Source organism: Arvicola amphibius, chromosome 12, assembly GCF_903992535.2.
Source record: "Arvicola amphibius chromosome 12, mArvAmp1.2, whole genome shotgun sequence".
NCBI lineage: Eukaryota > Metazoa > Chordata > Mammalia > Rodentia > Cricetidae > Arvicola > Arvicola amphibius.
Window position 1 is genome coordinate 42,595,286 of NC_052058.2, and position 19,145 is coordinate 42,614,430.

General features: G+C 42.8%; 1 protein-coding gene across 2 annotated transcripts in view; it reads left to right on the plus strand.

The window, feature by feature from the left end:
* LOC119827622 (ubiquitin-conjugating enzyme E2 E2) overlaps positions 1–19,145 on the plus strand; it is a 268,294-nt gene that overhangs the window by 9,591 nt on the left and 239,558 nt on the right. For both annotated transcript variants that reach the window (XM_038349445.1, XM_038349446.1), the window contains exon 3: positions 5,070–5,120. In XM_038349445.1, coding sequence (XP_038205373.1) covers positions 5,070–5,120 — 51 coding nt within the window. The remainder of the gene's footprint in view (positions 1–5,069; positions 5,121–19,145) is intronic.

Genomic DNA, 19,145 nt, shown 5'->3' on the forward strand with positions numbered 1-19,145 from the left:
CTCTTAACATGACAGGTCCCTGGTACTTCTCAGCATTCAGAATTAAATTCTAGGCTTATGTGCAATGGCAGTTGTTTTATTCTAGAGACTGTTTCGTCATTAAAAGTATGAAAATAAAATTAGTGTGATGCTTTCTTGAGAACAAGCTGTCTGTAGCAGGAAATGCTTGGTTGGTTAGGAGCGCGGGTGTGTCTGTCTTAAGGCATGCAGTCTAGGGGGGTATAGAAGTCTAGATGTAGGGGCTGGAAAGATGGCTCAGCAGTTATAGAGCCAACAGCTCTTCCGAGGACCCCAGTTCCATCCCCAGCACCCATATCAGACCGCTCACAACCACCTGTAACTCCAGTGTCAGGGGAGCTGATATCTTCGCCTGGCCTCCTTGGGAGTCTGCGCACACACACAGCTTACACAAATCTGGACATACACAGAAATAAAAATAAAATTATAAAAAAAGTCAGGCCTAGCATTGGGAGACAGAGAGAGGTGGATGGGTCTCTGTCAGTGCAAGGCCACCTAGGATGACGCAGTGAGACTCTGAAAGGAAGGGAGAAGAACCTGCAGGCATGGTGAAATGTCTGTGCTGCTGAGGCTCCCCTCCCTGTCTGTCAGCCCAGGGTTCTTGCTGTGCTGAGCCCTGGGTGAGTGAGGGAACTTCCTCTAACCCAGATTTCTGTATACGTGTTGTACCTGCGCACTGCTTCAGTCTCCTGAAGTGTACTCACAAGGCCCCCATCCGTCTAGCTTTGGTTCCTCAGGTGAGTCTGAATGAATTATGACTGTTAAGCACCCCCTTCCTATATCTTCTTTAAAAAAAAAAAAAAGCAGCCAGTAGCCTCGCAGATTAACAGCGTGGTCTGCTCATGCCCTCTTGGACACAGCATCGTGTTAGTTACATCAGGTTAATTGGCAAACAGGTGAACCTGGCTTCTAGCTCTCTAGGGAAGAGTGTGCACTTGCTAGCTTGCCTATCAGAATCTTGGGTTATAGCATATCGGATGATGGGAATTGGAAACACAGTCGGTTATCTTGGCTTATGGCTAAGACAGTTGTTAAAAGTAATCTTTTAGTTTGCCTTAGAAGAGAATTAATTGTCTCAGTCTTTCTTGCTTATGTGGAGTAACCGGCCTTAGTTTTCTTCCTGTAAATGAGGATGGATATAGCAATACTAGAGAATTCTGTGTGATTTGTTTAATTCACCCTTAGTGACCTCAGATCATCACATGAAAGGTATCCTATAGGGGTGAAGTACTGACACGTTCTCATTGTGTCTCACCCCAGAGACAGGACGTGAAATAACTCTCCCTTACTCCTTATTTAAGACAGAGAAACTTAGTAGATTCCACAATCACAGTTTTTGGAGATTGAATTGAATTGCTGTCATTTAATATAGCAGGGCACCTTGCAATTGTTTAAATAGCAATTCTTTGTATAATCCTTTCTGTCCAGAAAAACAGCCATTCTTAGGTAATGGTAGCTCAAAAATACATTGTAATATTTTGGCTTATTGCTTAGAGTTGTCGAATTTATCAGGAAATTCCTTTTGTATTGAATAATATATGGACCCATGGATGCTGGGAGAGAAATTTGGGTTCTTTTGGGGGAATTCTCTGACAGGAAATTAGGGTTTTGGTCAAATTCTTTTTTTTTTTCAAATTGGCTTTTTGAAAATCCCAATAAAGTTCTTTTTAGGTTAAAATAGTTTTCAGCTGGGTGCGTCTGGTACACGCCTGTAATCTTAGCACTTCGGAGTTTGAGCTCAAATCGCCCAGGCTGCATAGCTATACTGGGTCTCAAAATCAGGATTCTTTCGTGTTTAAAGGTGCTCTTTGAATGCTTGCTTCTTGTTTCCTTTTTCTAATTTTAGAAACAGTTGATAGAAGTCACTTGTGGGCTGCAGAGATAGCTTAGAGGTTAAGGGCACGAACTGTTCCTGAAGAGAATCGAAGTTCCATTCCCAGCACCCACATGAAACAGCTAACAGCTGTCTGTCACTCCAGCTCTAAGGGATTGGATGCCACCGTCAAATCTGTGTCTGCACTCATGTGCATGGGTTTACATAGATATGCATGCTATACCTAATTAAAAACAAAGGAGAAGACACATTTGAAAAAGTCACACATCTCTCAAGCAAATCGCCCAAGGTAGGGAGTTTTTTTCTTAATGGGAAGCAATAATATTTTTACACCCCCCTTCCTCCAGATAGCCCCCACAATTTTGATTTTTTTAAATTTATTTTATTTTATGTGTATGGGTAACTGGCCTGCGTGTCTGTTGGTGTATCACATGCATTGTCTAGTGCTAGAGGAGGCCCGAAGAGGCCATCAGAGCCCTGCAAGGGTGTCATGGGCAGCTGTGAGCTTTGTGTGATTGCTGGGAAGCAAACCCAGGCTGGGAAGCAAACCTCTGGAAAAGCTAGTACTTTTAATCTCTGGGCTGTCTCTCCAGTTCTACACTTGACAGTTTTTGAAGATATCTCTGGTTTTAACCCTTCTTTTAAATTAGCAAATACTACCTTTTGACATCTTGCTCTGAAATACTAGTATTTAGTTAGCTTACCTAGCCCTCTTTATATTCTAAACAATATATTTAAACTTTCATTTCCTTCACATTCCCATAGTATTTTTTTGGTGCAGACTTTGACAAATGGGGATACTAATATTGTAATTGTGTGATAATATTTTCCATGCTACCCCTCATTGACCTGTAGATTTTTTTTGTTTTGTTTTTAAGGTTTATTTATGTTTACGTCATAGGTTTAAGATTTGTTTTCCCCTAGGAGGTCAGAATAGGGCATCAGATCCCCTGAAACTGGAGCAACAAACATTTGTGAGCCACCTTGTTGGGTGCCAGGAACCAAGGTTCTTTGTAGGAGAAGCGAGTGCTCTTAGCCGCAGAGCTGCTTCCTCAGCCCTCTGCCCTGGGAGTTATTAGCTATCATTAATGTTACACCTTCAAGGGCCAGCATTTGTGATGTTTACATGGACTAGCAGCTGCACCCTGTCTTCTGTGCAGTCTGCTAATAAAAGGTCAACCAGTTGTCCGGGTGTGGATGGTCAACCCAGGCAGAACAGCATGGGGAATTAGATTTCCTGCAAACTCCCTGTGACTCCTGAGCTGCAAATCAAGTCAGAGCATTTAGTCCAACAGATCAACCCCTTCACATAGCATGCCATTTGATTAAAAATATACTGCACTTAAGCTTCCTTCATACTTGATTTATGCTTTCTTACACGAGTTTCTTTTCCTTTTGAGATTTTAATTGTTTTTTTTTTTCTTGTCCCTGTATCCTTTAATCATTCATTTTAAGTTTTATTTTTAGTTTTTGGTGGTACTGGGATTCAAACCCAAAACCTTAGATACTCTGGGCAAATGCTATTCCACAAAACTACACCTCCATTTGTTTTGAAACTTTATTATGTTTGATACAGTCTAAAGCTTTTGTCAATTGCAGACTGTGTGTTTTCCACTTTTCAGGCTCTTTTCCTTTGTAGTTTATTCTCTTGCATTTTTGTACTCCCTTTTCCTGAATGGGGATGTGAGTCTGCGGGTGCTCAGCTTGCCATAGTTAGCCCGGACTCACCCATTGCACCCGGAAAGCCTGTTTTATGCCTCTTTTCAGGCCTTTGGTACTTGTTTTTTTCACTTTGGAGTCAGCTTATTCATATGCAAATGGTAATTACCGAGTGTTGACAAGGAAGGGTTCATCAGGCTCCTGCTGGTTAGCTGGTTCACTTTCTAGAACAGGAGCTGAGGCACGCAGAACAGGTGAGAGCGGTGGCTTTGCTGGTGTCTGCAGCCAAGGGCCCAAAGGAAAACTAAAATGAAAGTTTTTTTTGACTTTATCAGTCTTGATCTCCGTCAAAATACCTCAACCGTGAGTATGGATTAGAGACAGGAACGTTATGGTTGTGTTGCTGTTTCTTTAGGAAGCTAGCAGCAGTCCTGTGGGAGGAATCAGGTTTATGTTAGTCGTTCATTTGTTGGCTTAAAAGATGTATAGGAAGAGGGTTGGCAAGATGGCTCAGCAGATAAAACATTTGCCACCAAGCCTGACAAGTTGAATTTGATCCTGGAGCCCACAGGAAGAAAGGAGAAAAGTAATCTCCTAGGTTGTCCTCTGACCGTGTGTGTGTGTGTGTGTGTGTGTGTGTGTGTGTGTGTGTGTGTAAGAATACAATAAAGGATCACAAATAAATAAATGTAAACAAAGGTATAGAATGAAATAGTTTAAGCATGCATGTTATTTAAGCCTTTTTAAGGTACTTTAGTTAGCTGTCACTCATGCACTCGCTACCCTGATTATGCAGCTGTCCTAATAACCTCACTTATGAATGAATCTGCTTTTGAGAGTGCTGTATTTGTTGTAAGAAAACCTATGTATAGTAAGGTGTGAACTATGGATAAGAGCGCCAGCAGCACTCAGAAAGCAGTGGGGCACTTCTAGTGTCTGATGCACATAGGATGTTAGGTGTGGCCACAAACCCAAGTAGGACACTGCATGAATGGACTGGGGTGGAGCTCATTGGTAGTGATGTGTTTAACATCTCCGAGTCCACGGGTTTCGTTCCTGGAAACAGCCTCCCCCCCAACCCCACCCCATAACATGAGGATAAAGGCAAGTGCCAGAATATTTTCTTTCTTCATGTCAGGCTCATGCAATGACATTAAAATACTGCATGCAGCATTCAGGTGTAGGAGGAGGAGCCACTTGTTCTGTCTTTGTACCAGAGCTCTGTTCCCTGAGAGGAGCTAGATGAGTGGAGGAAAGACAATTTTCTGTTTTGGAAAAATAAAAATCTTCATTCTGAGGGTTGATGAAGCCATACTGTTGCTTCCGTTGTGGAATAATGGCTGGCATGTCGTTGGTGGATGGCCTCCTGCCACCCCGAGTATGTCCATTTTCAACACGGGGAGAAGGGGCAATTGTGTTGTAGTAGATGGTACTTCCTGCAGTTTAGTGTTTCTCATAAATGCGTGTGAATGGGAGACACGGCTGTGCAAGTACAGCCTACTGAAACAGGTTGAGCGTGAAGACGTTTCAACATGATCTTCCTTGTCTTCTTTTAAAGAATTCAGAAGGAGCTTGCAGAGATCACGCTGGACCCCCCTCCCAACTGTAGGTAAGTACTCTGGTTTCATTTTCGTGTCTGTTTTGTAGAAGGTGCATTTGAATAAGGAAATGTGTGTGAAGACAGCACGGTGGCTTGGACTTAAGGAACCAGAGAGCGGGGTAGTGATCGGCTGTGCACAGAAACTCTCGCGAGCGTGACTGTGCTGGACTGGCATTGTCCACAGTGGGGCTGTGCCCTCGTGAGGTGTTGGCATTACAGGGCAATGCATACAATTATCTGCCGTTGGAAGAGATATCTCGGGCTTAAATGATGTCTGTAATGTCATAAAATGAAAGTATGGCTAAAATATTTGTGTTTGATAGTTAACTCACTTGTTGGAAATTGATTTTCAAAAGCACCAAAGCTCTCTTGGGGCTTTTTTATGCTTTATATCCTGTCTTTGGTTCTTGGTTGAGCTGAATAGTAATGAGTGGTTTGAGGCAGTAAGAGTGAAATTTTCTTTTAGTGACTACATTTCCCGTATTTTTTTCTGGTCAGTGTTTATTTGGAGGAAATAAAAGTATTTGCCCAGAAGTGATTGATACACAGGTACATGGAAGAAGAAGAGAAAAATAACTTCCTGCCTGTGTTGGTCTCAGGCCAGCGTGATAATTGGATGGTGGTTGTTGGCTATTTTAAGCCCTTTATTTTTACTTTGGCTCATGAGGTCAGTATTGGAACCAGGCCAACATGGAGTTTCCCTGCCTTAAATTGAATGTCTCAAACATTGACGGTGAGAGGGCGGATTTTAAAAGGACAGTGTTTCCCATGTTGATTCAGTACAGTTCTGATCTTGTTTATCTCATTTTCATATGAAAATGAACCTTTTGCCGATGGTCACACGGATGTGTGGATCCTCGGTGGCTTAGTTTCGTCTGGGAAGAGTTCTGATGAGGCTTATGTTTGCGGTGACTCTGTTTGGTTCTTTACTTAAGCATCATGCACAGTGCATAGAGTTGCAGGGATAATGTTCAAATGCTGTGCACTTAAGTGAGTCTTTCTTTGTGGTGGGTAAGACCATTTACTGTCTGACTCTGACATGCTTGAGACCTAGAGTACAGTTGTCTCAGGTGATAGAGACTGACTTGGGGAGAAATTCAGATGGAATTAGATTTTAAAAAATCCATTCTTTCCTGGGATGTTTAATAATGTTACTCTTTTTAAAAAGAAAACATAAACTATTTCAGCATATGTATTTGTAACCTTTAAAAAACTAGTTAGTAAATATATAAACTTCATTATTTTGCTTGAATTATTATGTATTTGATTGATTCATAGTAAATCTGCCCACTTGTATTTCTTTTTGTGGTATTGAGGGTGGAACTTGTAGCCTTGGATATGACAGACAAGCTCCCTACCACTGAATTGCATCTCCACCCACTGTTACTTTGAGACAGGATCTCATTATGTATCACACACCAGCTTTGAACCCTTCCTCTTCCTTCCTCAGCCTCCTGAGCACTGGAACTGCATGCGTGTACCCCTGCACTCAGCTTACCCCAGTATAGTTCACTGGTAATGTGGTTAGTGCCTCAGAAAGAGAAGTATGATGAACTCAGGTTTGCTTTTGTGCAGAGCTGACAGTAGCTTTATGGTTGATGTTTAAAGGATCTGGTGTGCCGACTAAGGACCTAGCTTACGATAATATAGCAAGTGAATGTTTCCCGTGTAACGGGTGAGTCCCTCCCTAAGTCTGCATGCAGCTCTCATTTTCAGAGAAATGCTACAAAGTCTGTCCTTTGGTTCATGGACAGTTTGTAGTCAGCTCTCCCAGGTGACGCTGCGGGGGCATGTTTGGGGCTCTGCTTGCTCACTCAGACAGGGAGGGGAGGAGGGTTGGGTCTCTGGGTCACCTGGCTGTGTCTGTGACGGTGTCACTTTGCACACAGTTCACGACTCAGTCTGTGAGGCTAGATACGGAGGCTCTGGGCTTTGATCCCTATTTTAATGTGATGTCTAGTTAAGAAACACGAGGAACAGATTGAAGGAACAAACAAAGTTTTAGCTATCATGTAGGCCTTGAGTGAAATAGCTATTCCCCCACTCCAGGTTCATATTCAGTGGAGACAGCCATAGTTATGTGAATCATTTCCAGAGGAAACTGTCTTGTAGTAGAGTATTGGCTCACTCCACCCCACCCTATAGGTGTGGAAGGAACCTAAATCTTTTTTATCTTTTTGGTATTAAGCATGAAATATGGTGCTAAACATGCGATCTCCCAGTCACCTCGACAGTAGTTCTTCAATAGAGCGTCCACAAGTGATTTAGCAGGCTAAATTATTTTGTGTAGGAAGAACATGTTTGCACGTGTTAAATTTTCTTTGCATGTTTTACTCTTGAGAAAGGTAAAAATAAAATACATGTTTTTTTGGGGGGTTTCTGTGTTTGTTTTTAAGGTGGGTTAATTTTTCCTTTATCAGTTTTCTTTTATGTACATTAGAGTGTAAATGTTTCAAAACAGTTAACTTCATTATATGTCCAAGAAAAGGTTTCTGCTCATAGAATCTGCCTGTGGGGTCATAGCTAGAGGAAATTATCCATCCCTTTTGAATTAATATGTATGAGCTGTGGGATCAGAGTTGAACTGAGTTGTTCTGGGTTGCCCACACCATGTGATAAAGACGGGGCCTGGCTGCTGAGTTGCCTCTTTCTCTGCCTTTCTGTCACCATTTTCTAAGTTTCTAGACAAACGAATGGATTCCATTATGGCTTTTTCATGCCTACATGCCGTTATACTTTGTTCTGACTTGTCCCTCTCTCCTGCTTGCCCCTCCTGTGACCCTTGCCCCTCCCAGTGGTTCCTTTTCTCTCTTGAGTCCTCCCTCCTGCTCTCTGCCACATAGATCCCTTTATGTTCTCTCACCAAAATATTTCCCCACTGTCTTCAGGATTCACTTTTTTTTTGATGGCCTGCATACATGCATGTGCATGGACACACACACACACATACACACACACACAGTTTCAAATATAGGTTCTACGTGTGAGAGAGCACGTGGTCTTTGAGTCTATACACATTACTTGACATAATAATTTCCAGTTCCATCTATTTCCCTGCAGATGTTATGATTTTGTTTCTCTTTATAGCTGAGTAACATTCCATTGTGTGTACGTGCCGCACTTTTGTTAACCACTCATCTGGTAATGGACATCAGGATTAAACCTCAATAAACGAGCCGTGTGCGTCCCTCTGGTGTGTCACTTTGAAGTTCTTTGGTGATACTCTAGTGGCCCACAAGGCTTTTATGGCAGTTCTAGCTGTGTTTTTCGAGGAACCTCCGTACTGATTTCCATACTGGCTACCCCAGTTTACCCTCCCACCAGTAGTGAGCAGGGTTTCCTCCCCTCATACTCTCTGGCATTTGTCTTCAAAGTAATGGTCGTTCTGCCTAGAGTAGCTGGGATCTCAGAGCAGTTTTAATTTGCATTTCCTCCCTGACTAAGTTTTTTCAAGCTTTTATTGGCCATTGTATTTCTTATTTTGAGAAATGTATTTTCAACATACTAGCCTGTTTATTAATTGGATGATTTGTTCTTTAATTTTTGCTGTTCTTTATATATTCTAAATATCAATTCTCTATCTGATGTGTATTTGGCAGATTTTTTTTCCTCATTCTATAGGCCATCTCTTTACTCTGAAGATCTTTCCTTAGTAATCCCACTTGCCAATCCTTGGGATTATTTCCTGTGCTTCTGATGAATTATCTTGACGCCCCTGTTGGGAATCACTGGGTTGTAAATATGAAGATTTATTGCTGAACTCTGTTCTCTCTCTCTCTCTCTCTCTCTCTCTCTCTCTCTCTCTCTCTCTCTCTCTCTCTCTCTCTCTCTCTCTGTGTGTGTGTGTGTGTGTGTGTGTGTGTGTGTGTGGTTTCCTTATGCCAGTACCACACATTCTGGTAAGTGTGTCTTTCGTGAGCGTGAACTGGACTGTGTCCATCCTCCAGCTGGCATGCTTCTCCTTATCTCTCCCCATTATTCAGGTTTTCTTAGCTGTCACCTTTTCTGTGACACTGACCCACTGTAGTGATGAAGAGAGTAAGTTAGTAGAGGAAAAAGGATGTTCTAGATCACTGTTATTGAAACAGTATAAAGGGAAGGTATTCTTGTGTGTGTATGTATATGTGTATGTATGTGTTTAGATATATGCATGAGTGGGTATGTATGTTTCTTGAAACCGTATTGTAGCTCTGGAAATCCCACACATGTGCCTGTGTGGTGGTGTCTCTAGGGAGAGTACCCAGTTCAGAAGTCTTGTTGGCCTCACAGCTTCTTTTCCCTTCTGGTTGGTCGCTGTAAGAGCAGAATGGTTGTACGAGATATTTAGTCTTTTTATTGCTTGGAACTTAGCACCTTGCTCAGGGTTACACAGACAAAAGCAGATGATTTGAATTTAATAAATTCAAGTGTTTTTAAAATGTTTTTTATTCTTTGAACATTTCATACATTTCTATAATGTATATTGATCACGTCCATCTACCACCACACCTCCAACTCGTCCCAGTACCCCTGCCCCACTCCTTCCCAGCTGCGTGTTCTCTTTTATTTTGTGATTATTAATAACCCTGAGTCCTGTTACTCCTGCACATAAGCGCATGGGTGTGTGCCCATCCAACATACCAGTGACCTCATCCCCAAAGGAGAGTGACTTCCTTAGCAGTCACCAGCTGCAGGTAGCCCTTCTGATAGGAGTGGGGCCCTTCCCCATCCCTGGTGCAGTGCAGACACCATAGCTTCTGTGATATGATGCATCCTGCAGCTACCTCAGGTCCAGAAGCCCGCATCCCACAGCTCTCCTCCCCAGCCGCTGGTTGTTTCTTTCTGGAGTTCCCTGAGCCTTGGGAGGTTGATGGAGAGGACCCATCTACAGGGTACACTTGGAGTTTTTTATCTTCATCATTGTGACCAGTTAGAAGACAACATTAATCCTTCAAAAAGAAAATTCTTTAACCAAGGTTTAGAGTAGCAGGACTCTGTGGCTCTGCACATCTAGCATAGTGCTGACCACGTGATCACTTAGCAGAACAAGTGTGTTTTCCCTTCTCTCCCCCACCCAGACCCGTGACCACCTCAATCAAGGGCATTCATATTCCTTTAGGACAGCGGTCCTCAACCTATGGGTGGGAGGGACCCCTTGGGGAGGAAGCATATCAGGTATTTACATTACAATTTATAACAGTAGCAAAATTCAAGTTACATAAGTAATTTTAGTTGAAATTACTTCTTTTAAAATTAAAGTTAGTCTTAAGTAGTTTTATGGTTGGGGTCACCACAACATGAGGAACTGTATTTAAGGGTCACAGGATTAGGAAGGTTGAGAACCACTGCTGTAAGCATTTTGATTTATACTCCTGTTCTTTACCTTCCTTTTGGTTTTAAAGGTAACCCCTGTCATTGCTGGCAGAAATGCATGTCCTCTTCTCTTTTACCTTTGCCTCAGCCAAGACACAGCCAGCACATGGCCTTGCAGGGCGGTCGTGGGTACATGTGCTGCTCCTTACCACAGCCTGACAACTGGTGGACTCAGAAATCCTTGCCTCTCAAAGTTGTGTTTGCTCATGGTTTCTTCCCAGCAGCAGAAACTTCAATGAACCGGGCAAATCCAGGAAGCATTATTGTTTCTAGAAAGTCACCAGAAAAATGTCTTGCTGTTTTATTTAAAAATGTTATTTTTCAAGTCATTCTTTAAACAGTATCTTCTGATAGAAATGCTGCATGGTAAAAGGGGTTCAGTGACCATTACCATTGCAGTTTCTTTGTTTTGATTTTTGTTGCTTTAAGAACATATCAGAACGTGCGTGAAAAACATGTATTAAGTAATCATGCTGGGATTGCATTTTATAATGGCTGTAGAACATTTTATTATTTAGTGTGCTCACACATATAACTGGGTATTATTTCAGCTTTATTGCCTAACTACTTCAGATATAAAGTGTCATTTTACTTTGTAATATGCAGTGTTTTAATTTCCAGAGTGCTTTGTGTTTTAACTATCCTGAAAACTATTTTTGTCTCTAAATTATTTCCTTACAGTGATTATTATAGTTCACCAATTTTAATTTTTTTAATCAACTAATCATTAATCAACTCAAAGGCAAAGCTGCTTGTTGGCACATTTTAAGAACCATACAAATTTTGATCTTTGCATTTATATTATTAAAACTTCTCTTTTGGACTATTTTTTACAATCCAAATTTACTTAAATTGTAAAATTGAATAATGTGGTATCTTTACAGGTGTATCCAGGGCTTTATTTGTGGACAGTCAGTAAATTATTCTAAAATGTCTTTGTGCTGATTGGTTTCTGTGAACTTGACAGAAGCTAGAGTCACCTGGGAAGAGAGAACTTGAATGGCAGGCGGAATTGCTTCCATCAGACTGGCTGCAGGCAGTTTCCAACCTGAGAGGGCCCAGCTGCTCACAGCGCCACCCTGGCAGTGGGCCTGGGCTGCCCAAGAAAGCAAAATGAGCTGGTCAGTAAGCAGCGTGCCTCTGTGGTCCCTGCTTCAGTTTCTGCCTCCAGGTTCCTACCTTGAGCTCCCTTTCGGGCTTCCCTCAGTGATAGACTTGTAAGCCACATAAACCCTTTCCTCTCCCAAGTTGGGTTTGGTCATGGTTTCATATCAGCAACAGAAATGTAACTAGAACAGTCTCATTGAGCCAGGCAAATCCGTAAGCCAGACTCCATCTTCTGTTGTTGTACCCACAGGAGGATTCTGTATGCTTTTAACTATGTGAGAGAAGAATTTGGTCATAATTTGAAATGACCCAAAAGACTAATCCTCATGCAAGGGCCCCCGCCTTGACCTACACCCCTTTCCCAGAGCCCCTTTGCTGCCTGTGTCCTGATGTTTGGAGTTCAGCCGTTTTACACGTGTTGTCCACTTGGGCAAGAGATCCCTTGCTTATCTGCTGTTTCAGATCTTTGTGTGCAGATGATTCTCAGGATGAATGGGAAACAGGGAAGTGTGATTCCTTATCGCGAGGAGCTGGCAGGCGTGGGATGCTTCCAGCCTTGGCGGCAATGGGCGTGCTTTGCCGGCATTTTCCTATTTAATCTTTATGAGGGTCATCTGATGTTGATATTCGTTTTAGACACAGTTTTACAGATGGGGAGACAGTCCCTAAGGACACCTACCAAGTGACAGACCTAGGATTTCGTCCTTGGTGTTTCTGACATCTGAAGTTGCTGTGAGGGCTCACTTGGCTGTTTCCATTGAATTGCCACGTTACGATGTGTTCTCGTTCACCTTAGAATTGTGTGATTTGCGTCCTGGTGCAGAGTGGAATGCCCTGGGAAATGTAAACGGTGATCTAGAAGGTGACAGTTGAAGCTGAAAGCATTGAAGGGAAGTGTCAGTCCAGAGCTGGCCCAGGTTTCTGGGAAGCGGCAGGACTGTTCATGGCTTCAGCAGTGGGCATTCTGATTAAGAGGCTGAAGTTTGCTAGCACATGGAACCCAGTATGGACAGGCTTTGGAGGTCTGCAGGAGGGCTCGGACTGGACAAGTAGCCAGGAGAAGAAAAGGATAAACTTGTATTTTAAGAGAGTGAAACAAAGACATTAAATTAACTACTATGTTAAATTGTTATCAAATCCCTTAGACATTTCTAGTGTTGATATAATAGGTTGTTTTGCTTTTCAAGGATGTCTTAATATAGTGAACTAAACCTTGTGTGTTTTACTGTAAAATTGTACATTTTGGGACTATTCCAATAGCCTCCACTATCCTTGGGTAGCTTTAGTTTTATATTTTATATTATGTTGCTCAAGAATTTCACACTTCTTCCTGAAGGCAGATGGATCCTGAGGTCCACACTACAGTTAGCAGATTCATTCTGTTCCCGATCTCCTGCATCATTGGGAACTTAACCCACTGTGTAGATATGGTGAGAAGAGGGAACATTTATAAAACACTGTGTTTTCATCAACTGTGAGCCCCAAATAGAGTTCCAATAATATTTTAATGGACAGTCTTTTAAATATAAAATTTAGAGTTTATTTGTCAAATACGTAAGTATAAGTGTGTTAAAAACGATTTAATACATCTCAAAATGATCATTTGGTAGCTGTGCTTGCTAGTTTTATGTTAACTGGACACAAGGCAGAGCCATTTGGGAAGAGGGAACCTCAGTTGAGAAAATGCCCCACCAGCCTGGCCTGTGGGCAAGGCTGTGGTATACTTTCTTAATTAATGATTGATGTGGGAGGGCCCAGTTTACTGTGGGTGGTGCCATCATGGGCTGGTGGTCCTGGGTGCTGTAAGAAAGCAAATTGAACAAGCCGTGAGGAGCAAGCCAGTAAGAAACATCCCTCCCTGGCCTGTGCAGCGGTTCTTGCCTCCAGGTTTCTGTTATGACTTCCTTCAGAGATGGAGTGTGACCTGACAGCTGTGAGATGAAATAAGCTCTTTCCTCCACAGCTGCTTCTGGTCGTGGTGTGTGTCATAACAGTGGAAACCCTAATTAAAAAAGTAGTTATCTAAAATTAATGTTTTCCCATCTTCAAGTCATGTGTGGCCAGATGCATCCACCTTTTAAGAAGAAAGCCATCGGACGGTTGTCAGATGTTTGAGCTCGGTGGGATGTGGGTTAGTGGGATGGCTAACTGAGAGAATGTCTGAATAGAGAAAGCTTGTTCTCTGCTCACAGTATTCTATTGTTTTCTAGTTTGCCATTGTCTTAGCAGTGCTGTGTTTTCAGTGGGTGGCTTGTCACATAGGAAAGTCTGAGTCAGTTCAAGGTGCTATTGGGGACTAGGAGAGGCAAAGTAAAATTCTATCTGCAGGAATGTGTAAGGTGGTGACATGTTCAGAAAACGACCTGTACTGCCAGTAGTGAGCAGGACAAGATATATAAGGTAATTTTGAGATCAGTAGTCATTTAACATTAAGTACAGTGTTAGGTGCTGACATTCAGTTATAAAGGAGACACAGGGACCTACAGCCTCTATGGAGTTTATGTTTCAGTCATGAAGACTGACCAGGAATTGTTTCAGAACACGACAAAAATGAAAACCTGCCTTTATAAGGGAACGGGAGGAGTAAACAGATCCCATGGTTGCTGTGAAGAACAAGCAATGGATTTCAGAGTAGGATTCTGTTTCTGGTTGGATTAGAGAGGCACTTACCGGAGATTGTTCTTAAAGCAATAATTCAAAAAAGAAGAAATAGAGGACTATAAATGATAATGTTTGTGTGCCAAAGTCCTAATGCAAACACAGACACAGCATAGCCACAGCCACGGTACAGCCACAGCTATGACACAGACACAGCGTAGACACAGACAACACAGCACAGACACAGACACAGCACAGACACAGACACAGCACAGACACAGCACAGACACAGACACAGCACAGACACAGACACAGCACAGACACAGACACAGCACAGATACAGCACAGACACAGCACAGACACAGACACAGCACAGACACAGCACAGACACAGACACAGACACAGCACAGACACAGACACAGCACAGACACAGCACAGATACAGACACAGCACAGACACAGCACAGACACAGCACAGACACAGACACAGACACAGCACAGACACAGCACAGACACAGACACAGCAGACACAGCACAGACACAGACACAGCACAGACACAGCACAGACACAGACACAGACACAGCACAGACACAGACACAGACACAGCACAGACACAGACACAGCACAGATACAGACACAGACATAGCACAGATACAGATACAGGATCTGCAAGGCAGATGCCAGGATCCAGAGTGCTCAAGTCTCATCTATGAATGCTGTATGGCTCATCGACTTGTGTGCCCATCTTTGCGTCACTTACAGTGTCCAGCATGGTATTAGTGCTCTCTGTGTAGTGATTGTACTGTCTTGTTTAGGGGAGGATGACAAGCAGAAGAGCCTCTCCTTTCAGAGCAGATGTATCCTCCACCCCCATTCTTAGGTGATTGAATGTTCAGATGCCTGGAGAGGACCAACTTTCCATGCCATAGTGTTCAGGATGTGGGAAGAAGTCTGGTGTGACTGGGTCATAGGGGTGTGGGGAGTGTCAGGGTGCTCCAGAGAGGTGTGGGACTTTCAGGGTGCTCCAGAAGGGTGTGGGACTTTCAGGGTGCTCCAGAGGGGTGTAGGGAGTGTCAGGGTGCACCAGAGGGGTGTGGGGAGTGTCAGGGTGTAGTGTGAAGCGGCGGGGCTGCGTCCCGCCACCCGCCGCCGGCTAGCTTTACCCAAAATAATTACACGGAAACTGTATTCTTTTAAAACACTGCCTGGCCCATAGTTTCAGCCTCTTATTGACTAATTCTCATATCTTGTTTTAACCCATATTTAGTAATTTATATAGCACCACGAGGGGTGCCTTACCAGGAGAGATCTTAACCTGCGTCCATCTCGGAGAGGAGCAGCATGGAGACTCACTATGGTGACTGCCTGAAGCGTCTCTCCAACTCTACTTCCTTGTTCCCACAATTCTGTTCTGTCTACTCCACCTACCTAATTTTCTGTTCTTAAAGGGCCAAGGCAGTTTTCTTTATTAATTAACCAATGAAAGAAACATAGATAACTCTCCTCCATCATTTCCCCTTTTTCTGTTTAAACAAAAAAGAAAGGCTTTAACTTTAACATAGTAAAATTACATGTAACAAAACAGTTATCAAGCAAGTATTACAGTTACAATATTTAAATCTATTTTATCTTTTATCATAACTAAGGAAAGCTATAACTATCTATTTATTCTTCAACTCCATCAAAGACTCCAGAAGGATATAATGCTACCTAAGTAAACAAGAAATAAGTAACTTATAAAACTCTAGAAATGACAGAGACAACTAGCTGCCTGGACAGTCACCCAAAGTTCCTCTGTACCGTTGGGGCATCCATCTTCGGGCTTCAGGCCCACAGTATCCAGCAGACATTTCCATGAAGCAGAAAAATTCCAAAGACAGTTCAGTCACTTTCTGCTGTGTCCTGCAGAACGTCTCGCAGACTCTCTCACGAATCAGGAACCCTGAGAGACCATCTCACCTTTAGGCAAGTTTAGCAGTCCTCTTTCTGTGGGTTCCTTGTGTCCAGTTTATGCAACAGTCCAGGCAAGAGCAGTTTCTTGCCCAAATGGCTAACAAACTCCATAAGTAGCCTCTTCGATGCCCATCTTCCTCTTGAAGTAGATTGGTGCTGCCAGGAGCAGACGTGTCTCATTGTCATGAAAAACCCTAAGTTATTAAAACATTAAATGCCATATTCTGCAGTCTTTGAAAGATATGAAGAATGTCTATCTAACTGAAATATGTCTCTACATATCTAGAAAATCTAATAACATGACTACAAGCTTAACTATTATCAATGATTATCCATTAACAACCTATATTTCCTAATTATACATTACAGTTTTTAAAATGAACTACAATCACAATAGCTTAATCAAGATCAGAAATACATATACATATAACAAAATTGACCTTAAAATCTATACCAATGCAAATTCATATCTATATCATCTCCCCCTTTAAATGTAAAAGAACATTTATAAACAATATTTGGGAAAATGGGCGCAGTTTTTTCTCTGCAAACTGCTTCCTGCTGAATGGGGGCGCTGTTATTTAGGTCTTTTATGGTGTAACCTGTGTGCTAGGTTCCTCTCAGTTGGCAGTTGAGTGAAGTAATTTTTTGAAGATGTTCACAGCAACCTTTCAGGAGGGCGTGGTCTATCATACCATATTGGGATAGAAGCAATCCACAGAGTCTCGTCCTCTGTGAAAACAAAAGAAGAAACTCTTTTCCAAAGCATCATGTTCTTAGATCCAAATCCTGAAGTCATACCGTTAAGATGTCCATACTGGTCTAGCCTGGCAGCCCATATAATGAAATGTCTCTCTGTATTTAGCTCCTTTACAGTCAAAAAAATCAAAGAAAACACAACAAAATACATAATCCAGACTCTCTGTGAATTTTCCATTTTTACGTGGCTTATTTTTACTCTATCACTTTACTTCTTTTAATCTATAACTATCTGTACTCTGTCTCTTTAAAGACTTTAACCTTTTTTTTTAAGGCATTAACTTCATTCTCTATATTTTCTTTTTCTCTCTTTTAAACCTACGTGAGCCATTTAAAGGCCTTCTATGTCTGAATCTTTTCTATTGTGAATCTGTAATTTTTTACTATCCAGGAGCACTTCTTAAAAGGTTAACCACTTCTTAAAAACTTAAGTTGCGCCAGGTAGGGGTAATACGGTACCGCCTGTTTACAGCCAAGTCCAAACCTTAACTGCGCTGTTATCATGGTAATTACGATAGTTCCTGCCTGAGGTCAGCACAATTCAGCGTGGCGGAGCAGAGCCGGAGCCGCTCCTGCCTCAGTACACAGCAGTCCACATTGGAGCCGCTCCTGCCTCAGTACACAGCAGTCCACATTGGAGCTGCACTCAGCAGTTTAATTTTGATACTGAGCGTGCAGCACAGAAACTCTTTTAATCCAAGTTACAGCCAAATCAGATGCGCAGAGCACTGCGCAGACTGAAAACACCTCTCTCTCTATGGCGGCAGGAATCCGCAAACGCTGTCCCGCTCGCCTAAGCCTGATTCCGCCATCTGCCCAGGTGCAGGCAGGGAGCAGTGAGCCATTGGCATGGTCTCAGAGTACTTTCTTTCCGATCCCAAGCGGGCAAGGTTTTTAAGTGGATTTAGTGACCACGTTGGAGCGCCAATCTGTAGTGTGAAGCGGCGGGGCTGCGTCCCGCCACCCGCCGCCGGCTAGCTTTACCCAAAATAATTACACGGAAACTGTATTCTTTTAAAACACTGCCTGGCCCATAGTTTCAGCCTCTTATTGACTAATTATCATATCTTGTTTTAACCCATATTTAGTAATTTATATAGCACCACGAGGGGTGCCTTACCAGGAGAGATCTTAACCTGCGTCCATCTCGGAGAGGAGCAGCATGGAGACTCACTATGGTGACTGCCTGAAGCGTCTCTCCAACTCTACTTCCTTGTTCCCACAATTCTGTTCTGTCTACTCCACCTACCTAATTTTCTGTTCTTAAAGGGCCAAGGCAGTTTTCTTTATTAATTAACCAATGAAAGAAACATAGATAACTCTCCTCCATCATCAGGGTGCACTAGAGAGGTGTGGGGAGTTTCAGGGTGCTCCAGAGGGGTCTGGGGAGTGTCAGGGTGCTCCAGAGGGCGGTGTAGGGAGTGTCAGGGTACTCCAGAGAGGTGTAGGGAGTGTCAGGGTGCATCAGAGGAGTGTGGGGAGTATTCGGGTGCTCCAGAGAGGTGTAGGGAGTGTCAGGGTGCTCCAGAGGGGTGTAGGGAGTGTCAGGGTGCGCCCTGGGCAGTACTTTCCACAATGGCCTGGACCCTCCCCCATTGATCACTAATTAAGAAAATGCCAGATATTATGGAGGCATTTTCTCAATTGAATTTCCCTCCTTTCAGATAACTCTAGCTGTGTCAAATTGACAAAAAAAAAAGAAACAAACAAAATAAAACAACCCACCAAACCACACACACAAACGACAAAACTAGCCTGCACAACAACCAGGGCAGGCTGCTGTGAGCCTGAGACCGAGCACACAGGTCTTAGTGAAGACCCCTAAAGTTCACCGCGAGTTAAATGTTTAAGTAGCTAGTAAAGCAAATGCTACCACAAGTGCTCGCTGTCCTCAGCTGTCTGCTTGCATTGACATTTCAGGAATAGCTGCTTTCATGTTGTCTTATTCAGGCAGATTCTATAAATGGATTCGAGAGGGGAAGCTTTTATAGTGGGAAACAGAGCTGTCCATCTGAATGCCGACCAATCAGACTCGCAGTCCTAGGAATGCTTTTAAGAACTCACAGATCATTCCGTGCTGTGAATGGAACAGAATCAGTCGGGTATATATCATTATTATAGTCTCTCTCTAATGAAATGTTTTCCCCTCCAAAGAAATCATTGCTAGTGGCCTGTCAGTTTGTACATGGCTGGCTCTCATCTCTTGAACACGAAGTTAAGTGAGGCCTCATCACTCCAAGAAGGAGCTACTGGGAACGTTCTAAC